Source organism: Molossus molossus, unplaced genomic scaffold, assembly GCF_014108415.1.
Source record: "Molossus molossus isolate mMolMol1 unplaced genomic scaffold, mMolMol1.p scaffold_m16_p_5, whole genome shotgun sequence".
Lineage (NCBI taxonomy): Eukaryota > Metazoa > Chordata > Mammalia > Chiroptera > Molossidae > Molossus > Molossus molossus.
Window position 1 is genome coordinate 95,399,123 of NW_023425388.1, and position 19,847 is coordinate 95,418,969.

The 19,847-nt window shown below is 41.7% G+C and overlaps 1 protein-coding gene across 1 annotated transcript in view; it reads right to left on the bottom strand.

The window, feature by feature from the left end:
- CADM2 (cell adhesion molecule 2) overlaps nucleotides 1-19,847 on the bottom strand; it is a gene marked incomplete at its 5' end in the record, with an annotated part of 301,193 nt that overhangs the window by 133,563 nt on the left and 147,783 nt on the right. The window contains one exon of the mRNA XM_036242525.1: nucleotides 9,868-9,958. Coding sequence (XP_036098418.1) covers nucleotides 9,868-9,958 — 91 coding nt within the window. The remainder of the gene's footprint in view (nucleotides 1-9,867; nucleotides 9,959-19,847) is intronic.

Here is a 19,847-nt window from a genome sequence, read left to right on the forward strand (position 1 = left end):
ACACAAGAATAAACTCAAAATGGATAAAAGACTTAAATGTGAACCTGAATTCATAAAAATCCTAGAAGAAAATGTAGGCAACAAAATTTCAGACATCATACGCAGCAGAATTTTCACTGATACATCACCTAAGGCAACAGAAACAAAGGAGAAAATGAACACATGGGACTGTCCGATGGCCTGGGGGACTGGCGCCAGGCAAAGTGCTTGACCATTGTCTCCTTGCTCAGCCTTGTCTCCCACCCTGAACGGCCTGCCTCTAGGCTATAGATTAACTCCCATCTTATCTATTCATATTCCAGAGGCTCCATGCATAACCCCCGCAGGGCCAAACCCTAAGGGACAAATTCCAGCTGCAACAGGCAGATATAAAAGACACAAGCCCCTACATTGAGCGCGGCTTCTAGGACTCGACCCCCGGAGTCTGTGAACCCGCCTGGAGTGCACCCAATAAAGCCTGATCCCTGTTTATTCGGCTGATTGGCTCTCCAGTCTCTTCTCTGTTTTATTCGGCGGCGCCCCCGATTCCTTACATCTGGTGCCGAAACCCGGGAGGAGGAATTGGCGACCCAGCCCACCCCGGGGCCGAGAGTCCCCCTCCTCTCCCAGCGCCGCCACCGATTTCCAGGCTCGGATCCGGAGTTGCCCTCTGAATACAACAGACTGTAAGTCATTTTTGGCTCTCTAAGGGTACTGGTTCTCCTCTCCGGGTCTCCTGTCCTAGACTTGGCCAAGCCAGGATGACCCCCGCTTCTCTCCGGGACTCCTTCGTCCCAGGGTAGAAGCTTCCCTTGGGGACGCCCATAGGGTTGCTTCTCACCCGATTCCGTCCGGGAACGAACGTTTGTCAGGGACGCCTTACTAACGTCTGCTCCCCGAGAATCAGTCCCCCTACTAAATTTGCCTCATGGGTAATTCCAAATCCAAGCCTGACCCCAAGACCCCTCTGGGATGTCTACTCCAAAATTTCGCCAAATTGGGATACACTCAGACTCTCCCGAAGAAAAAATTAATCTTCCTATCCCAGGTCGCCTGGCCCCAATATACTCTAGACAATCAGTCGCGATGGCCCCCGATGGGCACCTTTGATTTCAATGTCCTTCATGACTTAGATGACTTTTGCCGGCGCACAGGGAAGGACTCTGAGATCCCTTATATTCAGGCCTTTTGGGACCTCCGTTCCCGCCCCAACCTGTGTTCCCACTGCTGTACCCTGCAGATCCTTCTGGCTAAGACAGCCCCTCATTCATCTAAAACTACCCCCACTGATTCTCCTCCCTACCCCCTTCCTAATGATCTCCCAGGTCACCTAGCGCCGCCCCTGGTCCGCCAGCCTCCTCAGGACCCACCTCTCTCCTCTCCCACAGCCCCTCTTCCCGAGGATCCCCTTGGGTCCCCTGTCTCCGCTCATACTCACTCCCAAGGGCCCTCTCTCCTTGCCCCTCTTCGAGAAGTCACGGGTGCTGAGGGCCTTGTACGGGTTCACGTTCCCTTTTCCTTGCAAGACCTTTCCCAAATCGAGAGGCGCCTGGGCTCTTTTTTGGCGGAACCTTCCCTTTACATCCGTGAATTCCGCTATCTCACCCAGACATATGACCTGACCTGGCATGATATTCGGGTCATTTGCGCCTCCACCCTAACTCCTGAGGAATATGAGCGCATTTCTGCGGCGGCCCGGCAGCAGGCAGATAGGGACCACCTGGTGGACAATACTGTCCCCCTTGGCAATGAAGCGGTTCCCCAGGATGATCCTGCCTGGAATTATCAGGCCGGCCCTGGCTCTAACATCCTGCGCCGGAACCTCATGCTCCGATATCTCCTTCGAGGCATGGATGTGGTTTCCAACAAGGTAGTCAACTATGATAAAATGAGAGAAATCACCCAGCACTTTGATGAGAATCCAGCTCTCTTCCTTAACCGACTTCAGGATGCCCTAGTCAAATACACCCGCCTGGACCCGGGGTCCCCAAATGGGGCCACTGTCCTTGCCTCCCACTTCATTTCCCAGTCCACCCCTTATATCAGAAAGAAGCTCAAGAAGGTTGAGGAGGGCCCTGAAACTCCCATCCAAGACCTGGTAAAAATGGCCTTTAAGGTTTTTAATGCCCGGGAGGAGACGGCTGAAGCAGCCCGCCAGGCGAGGCTCCAGCAGAAGGTAAGCCTCCAAACCCAGGCTCTGGTAGCTGCCCTCCGGCTGGCAGGGAACCCGAAAAGACACCAGGCCCCAAAAGGGGGACCTCGCTCACCTCCAGGCGCCTGTTTCAAATGTGGCAAGGAAGGCCACTGGGCCAAAGCCTGCCCACAGCCCAGGCCACCTACCAAGCCCTGCCCCCAATGCAAACAAATGGGACACTGGAAGTCGGACTGCCCGACCCTGGCTCAATCCTCAGCACCTCAATGCTGGGGAAATGAGACCCAGGATTTCCCAGCAATGGAGCTACTAGGGCTCATGGACGACTGAGGCGGCCCTGGTTCTGTGACTCCAGTCACCCTCGCCAAGCCCAGGGTCATGCTCCAGGTAGCGGTTAAGTCTATTTCCTTCTTAATAGACACGGGGGCTACCTACTCTGTCCTCCCCTCCCATTCGGGCCTCACTTTTCCTTGCCAGGTCTCGGTTATGGGAATTGATGGGCTCCCTACAACCCCCAAACGAACGGCCCTACTTAACTGCATCTTCGAAGGCTACCCGTTCTCCCATTCCTTTTTAGTAATGCCTGCCTGCCCAGTTCCACTCTTGGGGAGAGATATCTTATCTAAACTCCATACTACCATCTCTTTCCTCCCCCAGCAGCCGCATCTAATAGCTTTACTCTCTGGCCCTACCCAGGCTACTGCCTCAGCTTCCGCGGTCCAGCTCTTACCGGCAGTCCACCCTGGAGTCTGGGACACAAACACCCCCTCGGTTGCCTCACATCACGCCCCCATCCTCATCAAATTAAAAAACCCATCATCTTACACCAATTGCCCCCAATTTCCCATCTCTCAGGCTCACCGACTAGGACTCCACCCCATTATATCTAAACTCAGAAGCCAGGGCCTCCTCATTCCTACCAACTCCCCCTGTAACTCCCCCATTCTGCCTGTTAAGAAACCCTCGGGGCAGTACCGCCTTGTCCAAGACCTTCGCATAATTAATTCAGCGGTCATACCCATCTCCCCTGTAGTCCCAAACCCCTACACCCTCCTCTCTCATATTCCCCCCCATACTACTCATTTCTCGGTTCTTGACCTAAAGGATGCTTTCCTTACCATCCCGCTACATCCTGATTCCTATTTTCTCTTTGCTTTCACCTGGGAAGATCCGGTCTCCAATATTTCCCAACAGTTCACATGGACTGTCCTCCCTCAAGGATTCCGAGACAGTCCGCACCTCTTTGGTCAGGCTCTTGCTCAGGACTTAAGGGAATGTGATCTGTCCCCCATCCACTCTTCTCCAATATGTAGACGATCTTCTCATCTGCTCCCCCTCTGAGGAGATAATATCTCAGCCACCACCACTCTCCTCAATTTTCTTTACACCAAGGGTTACCGGGTGTCTGCACAGAAAGCCCAGATCGCGACTCCCTCGGTGACCTATTTAGGGCTCCTTGTCACTCCGACACACCGGGCAATCACCTCCGACAGGTTGCAGGCCCTTAGGGACTTACAACCTTCGGCAATGGAAATTCAGTCCTTTCTTGGGCTTATGGGGTTCTTCAGGCACTGGATCCCCAATTTTGCCCTCCTAGCCAGACCACTCTACCAGGCAGCCAGAGACACCCCCAAGGGACCCCTGACCTCCCCTAAGGAGGTCCGCCGGGCTTTCCAGACCCTCCTTGAGGCTTTGTGCTCTGCCTCAGCTCTTGCTCTCCCCAATCCCCAACGACCTTTTCTCCTCTATACAGACGAAAAACATCACTTAGCCATAGGGGTCCTGGTTCAGCCACTTGGCCCCACCCTGGTCCCTGTTGCTTACCTCTCAAAGCAGCTGGACCCCACTGTTCGTGGATGGCAGCCTTGCCTCCGGGCCCTCGCAGCAGCGGCAGAACTCACCACGGAGGCTCTGAAGATCAACCTGCAACAGCCTCTCCAGGTTTTCTCCCCCCACCGCCTTACCGACCTCCTCTCGCATCAGGCCCTGGCCCACCTTGGGCCCTCTAGACTTCAATTGTACCATCTCCTCTTTATAGAAAACCCTTCAGTCTCTCTTTCAAGCTGTGGCTCCCTCAACCCAGCAACCCTTCTGCCTGCCTCAGACCAGCAAGTCCCCACACACTCCTGCTTAGAAATCCTGGAACATCATCAGTCTCCCCGGCCTGACCTGGCTGACCATCCCTTGCCTAACGCCCACCACACTCTCTATATTGATGGCAGCTCCATCCTGGACCCCTCCGGGACCAGACAGGCGGCCTATGCTGTAGTTACTGACTCTAACATCATTGAAGCCGACAGCTTCCCACGGGGACCACCTCACAACAGGCTGAACTGATTGCTTTAACCCGTGCTCTCATATGGGCTAAAGATAAAATAGTCAACATCTACACTGACTCCAAATATTTCTTTCTGATCGCACATTCCCACTGTATGATCTGGAAGGAACGAGGCTTCCTCACCACCAAAGGCACCCCGGAAATAATAAATGGAAAACTCATCGAAAAACTCATCCGAGCCATCCAGCTCCCCCTGCAGGTAGCTGTTATTCACTGCCGGGGCCACCAGACTTCGAACTCTCCTGTAGCTAAGGGAAATGCTTTCGCTGATAAAACGGCCCGATCCACCGCTCGCCTGGGGCGGGCTCCTGCTATCTGTTTTCTTTCAGGCTCCTACACTCCCTAATACTCAGCCACAGAATTAAAGTCTCTCCAGTCTTCTCCCGGGGTCCACTTCAAGGATGGATGGGCCTTTCAAGACGACCTCCTAATTCTTCCAGACGCCCAAAGACTGTAAATACTGTCGGAGATCCACAAGTCTCTCCACATAGGCCCCGACGCCCTTCACCGATTCTTATCCCCAATCCTCCACCCTGACAAACTCCGGCCGGCTATCCAGGCCGCACATGCCTCATGTTCTGTCTGTTCCAGGTCCAACAGCCAAGGAGCTTGCCATGTGCGCAGGCCCCTACGCCAAATGCGGGGTCACCTGCCAGGACAAGACTGGCAGATAGACTTCACTCATATGCCTAAACACAAACAACTAAAATCTTTTAACCATGGTTGATACTTTTTCAGGTTGGATCGAGGCCCTCCCAACCGCCTCAGAGACTGCAGAAACCATAGCCACTCACCTCCTGAAAGACATCATCCCTCGCTTTGGGCTGCCAAACTCCATACAATCAGACAACGGGCCAGCTTTCATCTCCAAGGTCACTGAAGCGGTCTCGGTCTCTCTTGGCATCAAATGGAAACTACATGCAGCCTATCACCCCCAGTCCTCGGGTAAGGTTGAGCGGGCCAACGGCCTCATCAAGGAACATCTAACCAAACTCAGCCTGGAACTCCGACAGTCCTGGCCTGACCTGCTACCCCTGGCCCTTACCCGTCTTCGAGCCGCACCTCGGGGACCCTCTCACCTCAGTCCGTTTGAACTTCTATACGGAAGACCCTTCCTCCTTCCTACTCCGTCTATAGACTCCCCACCCCCTCTGGCCTCATACCTGCCCTACCTCTCCCTCCTTCGCTCCCTCATCCGAGAACATGCTAACCGTACCCTTCCTAAACCTGGACCTGACCTGGGATCGGAGCTCTCCCAACCCATTTCACCTGGAGACCGGGTACTAATCAGGACCCTCTCTCCCCGACCCCTACACCCTAAATGGGAGGGACCGTACACCGTTATTCTGACTACTCCCTCTGCAGTTAAGGTGTTGGGGATCTCCGCCTGGATCCATCTCTCTAGGATAAAGAAAGCCCCTATTCCAGAAGAGCAACCAGTCCTGGAGCCTCGCCTCACCTGCACTCCATTGGGGCCGATGAAAATCAGAATACACAAGACGCCCTAATTGGATCATCCATGATAAGTCTGACTCTGGGCCTCGCCCCTCACTCTTGCCACCTTCTCTCCTTCGCTTCTGGAATCCTCCCATCTGTTCCATACCCTGAATTTGACCCAACGCCTCCTCTATAAGGCCAACTCCACATTTGCGCCTGACTGTTGGGTCTGCCTATCCCTGTCTTCCTCAGCCTACTCTGCCATACCCATACCTGAATATGAGGCCTCAAAGCTCCAGGTTACTCTGCCCTATAAGGTACAGAAAGGAGCCACCTTCTTTGAAAGAGCAGACACCTTAATTGGTGGATACCCCACCTCTGCTGCCAACCGGGCGAATAAACTCTTCCAGTCCTATATTCAATGACTCACCCAATTTCAGGGCTCCACTTCGCCCGTCCATGGCCCAGTAACCATAAACACCCCCCTCCTAACCCAGGCTCCCTTATGCTTCTCGGCTCAAGGGGGCAACGTGTCCCTCAGAAGCCTAGCTTCCCAGCATTGCAACACCACCATAACCATCTCTCACACCTGGGACCACCAGAATAACTGGGTGGATTATGCCATCTCCCCTGAAGCCAACGGGCTTTTCACAAACGAGGTCTGTTTTTTGGGGGGCTCCTCAGGTGTCTACTACTGGCCATAATTGCTCATACCCCACAGACAATATACATCCCTGGTTACGCTCCAAAAAGAGATACCAGTGCACCCAGCAGCGCACTGCCGGCCTCTCTCCGCTTATCGGAGCAGCCTTATCCTCTACTCTCACCGTCTGGGAGGCAGAAACAGTAAGATGGACCCAACCCTTAATACACCTCTTCTCCTTACACTTCTCGGCCTGCCTTACAGAGGCCGGTGCCTTCTTTATGTGTGGGTCCACCACCTATATGTGTCTCCCCACTAACTGGACCGGCACCTGCACCTTGGTATATCTCACCCCCAACATCAATATAGTCCCCCAGGACGCCTTCCTGCCTGTTCCCGACGTCACCCTGATTAATACAAGAAGACACAAACGGGCTATACAGCTGGTACCCCTCCTCACTGCCCTAAGCATTACAGGAGTTTTGGGACTCGGGGCAGGTGGGCTAGGAACCTCTCTATCATATTTCCACATCCTATCTGAAGACCCACAAAATTCTTTAGAAGAAATAGCCTCCACCCTTCTCAGCATCCAAGATCAACTAGACTCCTTAGCAGCAGTCACCCTTCAAAATCGAAGGGGCCTAGATTTCCTCACTGCAGAAAAGGGAGGTATATGTGTTTTCCTAGAAGAGCAATGCTGCTTCTATCTTAACCAGTCAGGCCTCGTCCGAAATGCTGCCAATAATTTAAAAGAAAGAGCACAACGCATTTGGGAAAGGCGAGATCAATCTTGGAGCACCTGGCTCGATTCCAACTGGGCACACTGGGTTTTACCGCTTATGGGTCCCCTAACTCTCCTTTTTCTAGCCCTAGCCTTCAGACCCTGTCTCCTGCGACTACTCTCCTCCCTGCTACAAAACCGACTGAAGGCCCTCACCAGCCAGACGGTGCACGAGATCATGATTCTTAGCCATTATCAACCTCTCACCAGATCCTCAGGCCCGGATCATGCCGACATGGGCCCCCTCCCCTTACGCCGCCCCTGTCCAGCTCGAAGTAGCCAGAAAGACATCTGCGCCCCTTTGTCATTATCACAGAGTCGGGAATGTCCGATGGCCTGGGGGACTGGCGCCAGGCAAAGTGCTAGACCATTGTCTCCTTGCTCAGCCTTGTCTCCCACCCTGAACGGCCTGCCTCTAGGCTATAGATTAACTCCCATCTTATCTATTCACATTCCAGAGGCTCCATGCATAACCCCCGCAGGGCCAAACCCTAAGGGACAAATTCCAGCTGCAACAGGCAGATATAAAAGACACAAGCCCCTACATTGAGCGCGGCTTCTAGGACTCGACCCCCGGAGTCTGTGAACCCGCCCGGAGTGCACCCAATAAAGCCTGATCCCTGTTTATTCGGCTGATTGGCTCTCCAGTCTCTTCTCTGTTTTATTCGGCGGCGTCCCCGATTCCTTACAGGACTACATCAAACTAAAAAGCTTCTGCACAGTAAAAGAAATAACCACTAAAATGGAAAGGCAACCCACGGTATGGGAGAGCATAATTGTCAATGATATATCAAATAAGGGGTTAATTTCCAAAATATATAGAGTGCTCATACAGCTCAACAAAAGGAAGACAAAGAACCAAATTAAAAAATGTGCAGAGGAGCTAAATAGATACCTCTCCAAACAGGACATACAAATGGCTAAGAGACATATGAAGAAATGCTCAACATCACTGCTCATCAGAGAGATGCAAATTAAAACAACAATAAGGTATCATCTCACTCCTGTCAGAATGGCTGCCATCAACAAATCATCAAAGAAGTGTTGGAGAGATTGTGGAGAAAAGGGGTAGACACAGAGACGTGGAAGTGGAGTGCAGACTGACAATCTCCAGAAGAGTGGTGGTGGGGAGATAAACCGCAGAACTTATATGCACGTGTGCATGAACAATTAACATGGACAACAAAGCTGGGGACAAGGCAGGGAGGGAAGGGCAGGGGAGTATCAGTGGGGGATAAAGGAGAAACATCTGTAAAAGGAAGTGTCTGTACCCTACTTCCACGTATCTGTGTTTACCCCATTTCTCAGACTGTAATATTCATTACATTCCACAAATAAGAGAAATCATGTGATATTTGTCTTTCTCTGCTTGGCTTGTTTTGCTTAGGATAATACTCTCCATGTTCCTCCATGTAGTCTCAAAGGAAAATAAATAAGTTAATTTTAAAAAGAGTATAATGTCATACAATTGAGGACGTTAAAATTTCAAACTTCTGCCTTAAAATTCCTTTAGGAAATCTTCTTATAAAATAATATAAAATTATACTTAAATAACAAATAGTATTAGAAACAAATTTTTAATAATTTTAGTTGATTTGCACAGAAGCTATTCCATAGTTATATACAAAGAACAATTAAATCCCTCTTTTCAAAATTTAAACCAAAATGAAAATCAATTGGAAGTTAATTAAAAATCAAATAAATTACTTTAGACCTAGAATGTTAGCATGATCAAATGGCTTCCAAATAATCATTGAATAATCCATATTTGGATAATCCAAACTGATTTGATTTTTGTATTAAAAGTAGATTTTTGCCCTGGCCGGTTTGGCTCAGACATTGGAGTGTCAGCCTGTGGACCAGAGAGTCCCAGGTTCAGTTTTCGCTAGAGGCACGTACCAAAAAAAGTAAATTTTTCTATGAGTTTGCTGTTTATAAACATGAATGTTAAAAAGTATAGTTTTAGAGTTGATGTTAGGACTCATGTATCTAATAATAAAATGCTTTACAATTGGATATATTGAGCTTGTGATGCCTTTCATTCACATTCCCTCTAAGCATTATCACATTCACAAATTATGTTTTGTGAAACTGCTACATAAGAAATGTAGAGTTGATTTCCCTTATTAAGAAAATGGTTCTTCACCTAACTTTAAAAGGTGGGTATATTTTGAGGATGCTTCAATATTTTCAAAGTTTTCTGTGGGAGAACTAAGCTCAGCAATGTATAACTTTTATCAATCTGGTGATGTAAACAGTGACTGATTAAGCCTACGCTCCTTTCAGGTTGAAATATCTTACTGGGGGGCGGGGGGATCACAGCTGGAAACCTTCCCAGAAACTTCACTAGATGACAAAGAAAAAGACCAATCTTCCACAGACACTTAGTGAAGACATGGTTCGGGGCTTTTCTGTTCTAGAGATCACTTTGCCCATCAAGAAAAGACAAAATCAGTGGATTTCTACAGTTAAAGCCTGCAATCAAAGCAGAATACAAGAAAATGTGAGAAAACTTTATTGCTCATTAAATCACTTACAGTGGTTTTCCTTTGGATTCACAAGTCAAAGTTAAAGGCTGTCCTTCTTGTGGAAAAGGAGTGGATGGTATAATCTTAACTGATGGTGTATCTAGAAAAAGAAGAAAAAGTCATTAAACATATAAAAGTACACATTTAGTAATTGTACATCATGCTGTGTGTTCATCTTCTTTCTTATAATTGTGTCTATTTAAAAGGGATTTCTTAGATTTGGTGAAGAGAGTATGTAATTTTAAGAAAGTACCTGTAAGAAGCTACCATCTTGTCCATGAAAGCTAACAAAAATATCTGAATATCTTATGAGCATCACTGTTGTATTATTTCTGAAATCTGAATTTAAAAGTGAAATTGCAAAAACTGGTTTGGATGAATATCAAGCATTTCATACAATTGTTTCTTCAACTATTTATAGATGGCTATGAATACTATTATTATGGACTGAATGCATTTATGTGCATTTGAATAAAAACACTTTCATTGTTGCAGGAATGCCAGAAATTTATAAGGAACCAACAAAGAACCAAGATCAACTACTGTCTCACAGCATTATACAGACGCTTGCTGAAAGTGTGGTAACACAGTGCTTAGCACATGCTGTTTGCGCTACAGTCAGCAAGCCATTTGAAACAGTTATTTAGAATACTACTAAAAGGTAATATTTTGGCTCTGGCCAGTGTGGTTCAGTGTTAAGGGCATTGACCCACACATGGAAGGCTCATGGGTTCAATTCCTGGGCAAGGGCATGTACCTGAATGCCAGGTCCTATCCCTGGCCCCAGTTGGGCTGCATGCAGGAGGCAACCAATCGATGTCTCTCTCTCTCTCTCTCTCTCTCTCTCTCTCTCTCTCTCTCTCTCTGTCTTCTTTCTTACCTCCTTTCCACTCTCTCTAAAATCAATGGAAAAATCAATGGGTGAGGATTAACAACAAAAAGTTAATATTTTGTTGTATATGCTACAATATAAGTGTTATAAAATTATTTGTATCTATTTGGCAATAAAATCATCTTTAGTGAAAAAAGATTCAGGAATACTTTAAGACATTTATATTTATAGCTTTATGCTATGTAATATTATTTAATAAAGATACACAGTCCTCCTGACTGGTGTGGCTCAGTGGTTAAACACCGACCCATGAGCCAATAGGTTGCCAGTTTGATTCCTAGTCAGGGCACATGCCCAGGTTGTGGGACTGATCTCCAGTGGAGGGCGTGCAGGAGGCGGCCAATCAATGTTTCTCTCTCATCGATGTTTCCCTCCCCCTTCCTCTCTATCTCTAACATCAATAAAGAAAAAAAAAATTTTTTTAAGATACATAATTCATAGAAGAAATGAAAAATAAGCTAAAGAAAGGAGAATGGAAGCACTCTCATTCCTTTATGAGACTTTGCTAAGTCCTGGGATTGTGTGCCCCACAGTCAACATGGAATTGCCTCCTCCTCTTATCTCCACAATAAAAGATGTAGGCTCTGAGACTTCCTGACACTCAAAAGTATTCTCATCTTTCCCTTAGTTGTGATAGATGAATGGAACTACCCTGGAGTTTACACACTCTCTGACTTTGAAGCCAATTAAATATCAATCGCCTTGGTTGGTTTGGCTCAGTGGCAGAGTGTTGGCCCACAGACCAATGAGTTTAAGGTTTAATTCTGGTCAAGGGCACACACCTAGGTTGCGGATGGTCCCCTGCCCTGGTCCAGGGTTGTGCAGGAGGCAACCAGTCGACGTGTCTCTCTCAAGTCAATGTTTCTCTCTCTCCCTTTCTCTCTCTCCCGCTCTATCTGAAGATAAATAGAAAAATATCCTCAGGTGAGGGTTAAAAAAAAAGAAGAGACACCTGACTTTATAAAAATAAAAATAAATAAATAAATATCAATCAAATGTGTAATTTTTAGATTAGAATTTTATTTCAGGAAAATGTTCAGATTTGTCACATATAGAAAAATAAACCATGATCCTATGAAAGACCTTCTACTTACAAATTATTTATACTTTGTAAACTCATTCTTTCTCATTTAAACAACAAAATATATTTAAGATAATCAACAATAATATCCAGGTTGCAAACAGGCATTTCAAATATATCCTCGTAAATAATTCCAGTGTAAAATTATCTAGGAAGAAAAATAATTTGAAGAATATGACACATATCATCATATTTTTAATTAGTAGAAAAAATAAAATGTTTAAATACACTTCACTAATTTTTCTATTATTATCACAGTTAACTTACTAGAATGAACATATATTGTGTTCAAAACAGAACATTTTTAAATGTGAAGGAAAATATTAACAATTATGCAGGGTAATAGCTGTGAGCCAGATTAATTGTGGGCAAACTAAAGTTGATGGTCTTTTGAAATTTGAGTATGCATACATATAACAAAATTTAATTTCCTTCTGACAATATATTTAAAAAGCTTTATTTCCAGAAAAATGGTGGCAGAAGAAAAATTAGAAAAGTATGATTTGGGTAAAGAAAATTGTGTTAATTGGGGTGTCTGTGATGATTAATTTTATGTGTAAACTTGATTGCATCATGGAATGGCCAGACATGTGACCAAACATTATTATATGTATTGCTGTAAGAGTGTTTTTAAAGAAGATTAATATGTATTAATTTTTTAATTTGTAATTACAGTTCATTTTCAATATTATTTTGTATTGGTTTCAAGTGTATAGCATAGTAGTTAGAAAATCAATTACTTTACAAAGTGATTCCCCTGATATTTCCAGTTCTTACCTACACCATACATAGTTATCACAATATTACTGACTATATTCCCTATGCTGTAGTCTACATCCCTGTGACTATTTTCTAACTACCAATGTGTACTTCTAAATCTGAAGATTAATGTTTAAATTGGTAGATTAAATAAAGCTTATTGCTCAATATAAAATAGGTGGATCTCATCCACTCAGTTGAATGTTTGAATAAAACAAAAAAAGCTGACCCTCCCCCAAGTAGGAAAGAATTCCTCCTGTCTGATGGCATATAAATTGAAGCATTAGCTTTTTTTATGCCTTTAGACTCAAACTGAAATATCCTGGGTCTTCAGCCTGTTGGCCTTTAGGCTGAAACAACATCAATTCTGGTTCTAGAGGTTTTGGACTCAGAATGAAACTCAATCACATTTGTTCTTCTATTCTCTTGCTTGCTGATTCAGCCTGAAGATCTAGAAACTTGCCACCCTCAAAAATTGTGTGTCAATACTGTGTGTGTGTGTGTGTGTGTGTGTGTGTGTGTGTGTGTGTGTGTGTGTGTGTGTGTGTATCCACTTATCCTTTTAGTTCTGCTTCTCTGGAGAACCCCAGCTAATGCAGAAGCCTAACAAATCGACCTCGAGACATGTTTTTTAATGAGGGTGAGCTCAGAGAGCACTGAGATGTGAGGTGGAAAGGGAAGGAAGGAAATAAAAAAGTGTGTTATTGAGCAGATTACACCAGGGGCAACTGGGGTTCAGTCCTGCTGTGGAACTCTGAGAAACAATGTAGGAAGAGCGTCAGACTTCTCTTGCTTAATGAACAAGGCACAAGAGTATTTAGGAAATATTTACCAATTCTCATTAGTGCTTGGTGAGGATTGCTCTGGAAAGAGGAGAGTGTCACCTCTTGGGCACTCCTGATCTACTCAGTGTGCAGGAACGGTGTGTGGTGAAGGGATATGGGCAAGTACTATTTCAGAGAAGTAAAATATACAGTGGCGGTAGCTATTGGAACAGAAGAAAACAGATTATGGTCTAATTTCTTTTTGTTCTGACTCTTTTAGTTTAAACAGTTTATTAGAGCTGAGAACTTGTATACCAAATGGTTCTCTAAAGCATGGCTCAGCATTTCCTTTAAACTCAAACCACAAAATTCAGTTATAAGCAAATGCCAAAGGAAGATAAATGCTCAACATGTATTTCTATAAAACATTCATGAAGACCACCAAATAACCTGAGTTACCAAAATCAAGGGATAAAATCAATACTCTTGTATTTCATCTCAGAATGTTGATGCAAAATAAACTGTTGATAAGACTCTCTTTCTAAGAATTATCCATAGGTTTCTTTAATGTCTCTCCTTGCCAGCCACCCACTCTCCACACTTCTGATCCAACTTTTACATCTATAGTTACTCTTTCTCAGATTCTGTTCAATTAATTTCTTGTATTTAGCCTTTAGATATTGAGATCACTGAGAATGGGATTCATAGTCTGTTCTGTTATAAGTTTTCCTGGGTTCTTTCAGGCACACCTATCTTCTCTGTTTCTATCTATTCACCAAACGAGCTCAAAGTCGCCAACCCTAACCCTCACCCACACAGTTGTCTTCCAGCAATCTCTATTCTCTAGACACCACCAAACTCTATCTACCTACCTACACCTCTTGTTTCCTGATCTTTTCTCAATCAATCAACTAATTCCCACTTCTGGTTGCTTTCTCTACTAAATAATTTTCAAATTTATTTATTTATTTATTTATTTATTTATTTATTTATTTATTTATTATTTATTTACTTATTTATTTATTATCTCCACAACCACTTCTTTTACCTAATTTACCATAATCGGGAATGGTCTCTCTTGCACCTATTTTTCACTCTTCTAACTCTTACTTCCAGAACTAAACAAAATCATCTTCTACAAACCTGAAACCAATCACATCTATTTTTTGGCTAAAATTTTGCATGGTTAATCTTTGCTTTCAGCATTCCAAGAAAAATCACTAGTATAGCCTTGCTAAGGACAATTATTTATTACCCAGCAATTCAGTCAGATACCTCTGCTACATGGTCTCTCTTTCACCTTGTGTAATTTTTAAAAAATTGCTACTATATCCTCAGTGTCTGCATAGCACTTTATACAAAATCTGTGCTTAGTATATAAATTATTAAATAAATGAAAACAATAATTTTTATATATCTTATTATCACTTTGGTATATTAATTATTAGAAAAAATTAATTGGAATGTGTTGGCATCTGATCTGTGTAAAATTAATCTTAAATATTCATATCAGAAACCTTAGTTTGACTTTTACTTTAAGCTCATATTTAATTTAATTAAATGGCTATTACTATCTTCCTAGTATACATATTTTTTTTGCATTAGATAACATTGGGTAACAACTTTTCATGATTATAAAATGAAAATTTGTTGTTAATCTTTATTTTTATTCATATTTATGGGTTTTTTCTTTCTTCTTTTTCTTTTTTTTTTTAATCCTCACCTGAGGATATTTTTCCATCTATCATCAGATAGGGAGGGAGAGAAAGAAACATCGATGTGAGAGGGACACATCAACTGGTTGACTCCTGCATGACCCAACCAGGGCTGGGATCAAACCGCAACCGAGGTATGTGCCCTTGACTGGAATTAAACCCGCAACTCTTTGGACCACGAGCTGACACTAATCACTGAGCCAAACTGGCCAGGACAGAAATTTGTTTTTTAATTGAAATACCATATACTACTTTTCTCTTCATGTGATTTTGGCAGAGGAAGAATTCAGTTGTGAAGAAATTTAAGCCTGGCCAGTGTGGCTCAGTGGTTGAGCATCGACCCATGCACCAAGAGGTCACCAGTTTGATGCCTGGTCAGGACACATGCCCAAGATGTGGGCCCGATCTGCAGTGGGGTGCATGCAGGAGGCGGCCAATTGATGTTCTCTCTCATCAATGTTTTTATCTCTCTCTCTTTCTCCCTTCCTCTCTCTAAAATCAATAAGGAAAAAAATAAAAAAAGAAACAATTTTATTTAATATATCCACCCAAAATTCTACTTCCATAAAATGTCAGCATTCCTCTTTAAATATGCCACACTAACAACATGCACAAAATTACATTTTTAACCACATCATTTTTAACATTTTTAACTGCAACAACATGATGATTACCCCTAATTCAATTCTATCTCAAATAATTATTTTAGTAACAGGAATTAATTTGGACTCTAACAGGTTTTTACTTAATGATACAGATCTGTCATTATAATTTTTATTTACTTTCATCACACTCATTATTTGTACTTATAGGGGAGTTGATCAAGCACTCCCTTATGATGAAACTAAATTTAGTGAAATATCAATGACATTCTAAAAATAATACCTTTAAATTGGTATAGAACTCCTATACTAAGTTATCTCAGACAAAAAAAAAAAAAAAGGCAAAATAAAAATTGTAGTTATATAAAAAAGCAGGTTATTTTTAACTTTTCAATTTTTAGGATTTCATCAAAATATTTGCTATTTTAATAACTGAAACTCTTATGCAACCATATTTGCTATATAATACATTTTATTATATATCAAAATAAATAGAGAATTTTTCAAGAATGGCACAACACCCAATAAATAATTGAATAATGATTTTATAAAAGTATCTTAAATTTATACACATATTATGCTATCAGTTTTTTACTAATGAAGAAATGTCTGAATGAGAATATAAATAATGCATAATCAAAACATATATATTTACTTGCCACGTTAATCATTAAAAATTATAAAAAGTTTTTTTATATTTTTTATTTGTAGATATTTTTGTTTTTCTTTCCTTTTTTTAATCTTTAAATATTTTATTTTATTTTGTACAGATGTTTCTCCTTTTTTTCCCCATTGACATCCTACTCCCCATCCCTCTCCACCCGGTCCCCGGCTTTGTTGTCCATGTCCATTGGTTCTGCATACATGCATATAAGTTCTGTGGCTTATCTCTTCCCTCTTCCCACCACGCCGTCTTCTGAGGGTTGTCCGTCTATACCCTACTTTCACCTCTCTGGGTCTACCCTATTCCTCAGACTGTTATGTTCATTATATTCCACAAATAAGTGAGATCATGTGGAATCCGTCTTTTTCTGCTTGGGTTGTTTTGCTTAGGATAATACTTTCCAGGTCCCTGCATGTCGTCTCAAAGGATAAGAGCTCTTTCTTTCTTACAGCTGCATAGTACTCCACTGTGTATATGTACCACATTTTTGGCTGTAGTTTTACACTTCAAATGTATTTAAAAGTATTGAAAATATTTATTTTACCAAATTTTACTAAAATAGTAATTCCACACTTGCTTTGGAAATATTTCCTCTATTTTCCAGTCTAGGTGCAATATGAGTTGCATTTCATCCTGTGCTACTTCATCACAAAACAGAATTACAATTTTAATATATATTCTTATTATCTGTTTGGTACATTAATTTTGAATGAAATTACCAATATAAGGGTATTGTGTTATATCAATGATACTAACAAAGGGGAGGTTAGTAAAAATGCATTATTATTCCTATTATTTACACTTGCTTTGTCTTGCATATTAAATTCAGATATATATTTTTTACAAACTAACAATTCCCATGTCTATTTTAAAATGTCTTCAAATAGTCAACCTTACAACACCATATTTATTTAATATAAATGTATATATATAATATATACTATATATAATATGCAATGTTTATACCATCTATTTATAAATACATATATGAATGACAGGAAGGAGTAAATAATTAGGTTTAAATTATTTCTTAATATAGTATGCATACTATTAAAAAACACTGGACTTAGTAAAATATATACTAAAATATATATTTTAACATAGCTGCTTTATCTACCACACTCTTATCATTCAAGATCCAAGATCTTCACCTATTAAATTGTTTGTCTCCAGATCTTAACAAAACGACTGATTTGTTATGAGTTCTTTAAATTCTGAGTGAATAAACAAATGAGCTACTTCCTATTTCTCTCAAATGTAAGCAAATGAAGAAATTTTGCTCAAGCACATAAAAACAGGGATATATGTATTTATCCACAAATAATATTTTAGTACTTAATATCAGGCAAGCAAAATATGTGCATTTTAAAAGCATATTTCTTGTAAGACTTTTGTAGGAAAAATATTCTTTAGAATCCATCTTTAAAATTTTAAAAATATAAAAACCATTTTTTTCTTCATTATTATTTTTTACCTATCTAAAATATTTAGAAGTACAATTGTTATCAAAAGGAATATTAATGGACAAATATTGTTATTTTCTTATACAAAAATTTAAACTTTTAAACTTTTTAACTTATGAAATAAGGATAGCTCCTGTTCTATTTGAATGATTCAGGATTTGAATCGAAGTAAAGATATCTATCCAGTGGAATGGATTTTCTACATTCTTAGAAATGATTTTAGAAAAGAGAAAATATCTGTGCCATGGCCAGTTGCTCAGTGGTTAGAGCGTTGGCTTGCGGTCCAGAGAGACCCAGGTTCGGTACCTCGGTTGCAGTTTGTTCCCGGCCCTGGTTGGTCGTGTGGGTGGCAGCCACTCAATGTGACCCTTTCACATAGATGTTTCTCTCTTTCTCTCTCTCTTCCTCTCTCTCCCTCCCACTCTATCTGAACAAAACATAGAAAAAATATCCTCTAGTGAGGATAAAAAAAAAAAAAAAAAGAGAGAGACAGAGAAAATATCTGTGATAAAGCTACTATTAAATAATCTAATGGACAATTTTAAAAGCACAAGCTATTGAAGCATTTAGTGTCAATGGATCAACAACATTTGTTCATCACTAAGAGTTTTGCAGGTGAATAAAAGAGATTTTAAATAAAATCTTTTACCAAACTACACAAAAAATACTTCCCCCTTCTGTAATCAAAGAAATGCAACAGGAATTTAAGGTGATATAAAAGTAACACCTAATTTATTATGGATGATGGCCAAGTTGATAAATAAAAGAATCAACTACAAACTAATGTCTAACATTAGCTGCCTGCGTCATTCCACATTGTGTGATATACTGAGTGAACAAAGATGGCAGCAATGTAAAGCGGTAATTATTTACATTGCATATGGCAGTAGGTGACTCTTTGGTTGAAGGGAAAATGTTATCTTGATCATTTTATTGGTCCAGTAAACATGTTTTGTATGAGTACTCTGAAATAATCCATGTAATAAACATTTATGTGTTTCCTAAACATGCAAGGTACAGTATTATTACTCTTTTCTATGTATTGCTTTACTTGTAAAGCAATTGTAATATTACAATTTAATTGTAATATTAAAACAGTGTAACATTATATATTGTAACATTCACACAGCAACACCTAAACTTAAGGTGTTTTCTTAAATGGTGGTACTGAATGCTTCCTGTATGCTTAGGAAAGCTAGCTCTTCAGGGCAGAAATGATTTCGATATTATTCAATGGCATATCCTCAGTCTAAGAATAACTCCTGGACCTCAATTAAATATTTACTGAATAAATGAATGAGCTATGGCTTTTTGTAATTCTTTCAATTACTGGTCAGGACAACGAGTGCATTATATAATCAAAATTAGTAGTCATAGAGATCTCCTAAAAAAAAGTAAATTCTGGTCAAATACTTGGTAAATAATAGAAAATATTATGAATGCTCTATATGCATTGGTTCATTGAATACCTATATATAGCATATAAGGAAGGTCTGTTGTTGACCTTCTGTAGAGAATATGAAGCCAAAGCTCAGAGAAGTGACTTATCCCAGTTACACAATCATAAACCACCCTAGGCAGTTTGATCTTTCCCCCTCCTTCTTGATCACACTTCAGGAAGATGGTGTTTCCTGTTCCCTCTTAGACTACTCTAGGGACTGGTGCTTTGGATAGTATGTTCTGTATCCTCTACCATTTTTTAAAATCTACTCTTTCTCCATCTGGATGAATTGGCCCAAGATTTGGGTTGGTTCTACATGATCCGCATCTTATAAATCTATCTGGCAATGTTAACTGAATTCTGTGCATTACTTTACCAGTCTGTCAGTGTGTCTCTTCCTCTTCTTTTTCTTTCTTTTCTTTTTCTTTTTTTTAAACTCCCTCACATCTTCCTCTCACATCTTCGTCCTCTTTGACCAATAAATATATCATTTTGGGTGAAGGTGGTTAACAGGTGATACTTTTTTTTTTTTACATTCTGGTAATGTAATGCACAGCATGGCAACTAGAGTTAATAATAATACTATACTATATATGTGAAACTTGCTA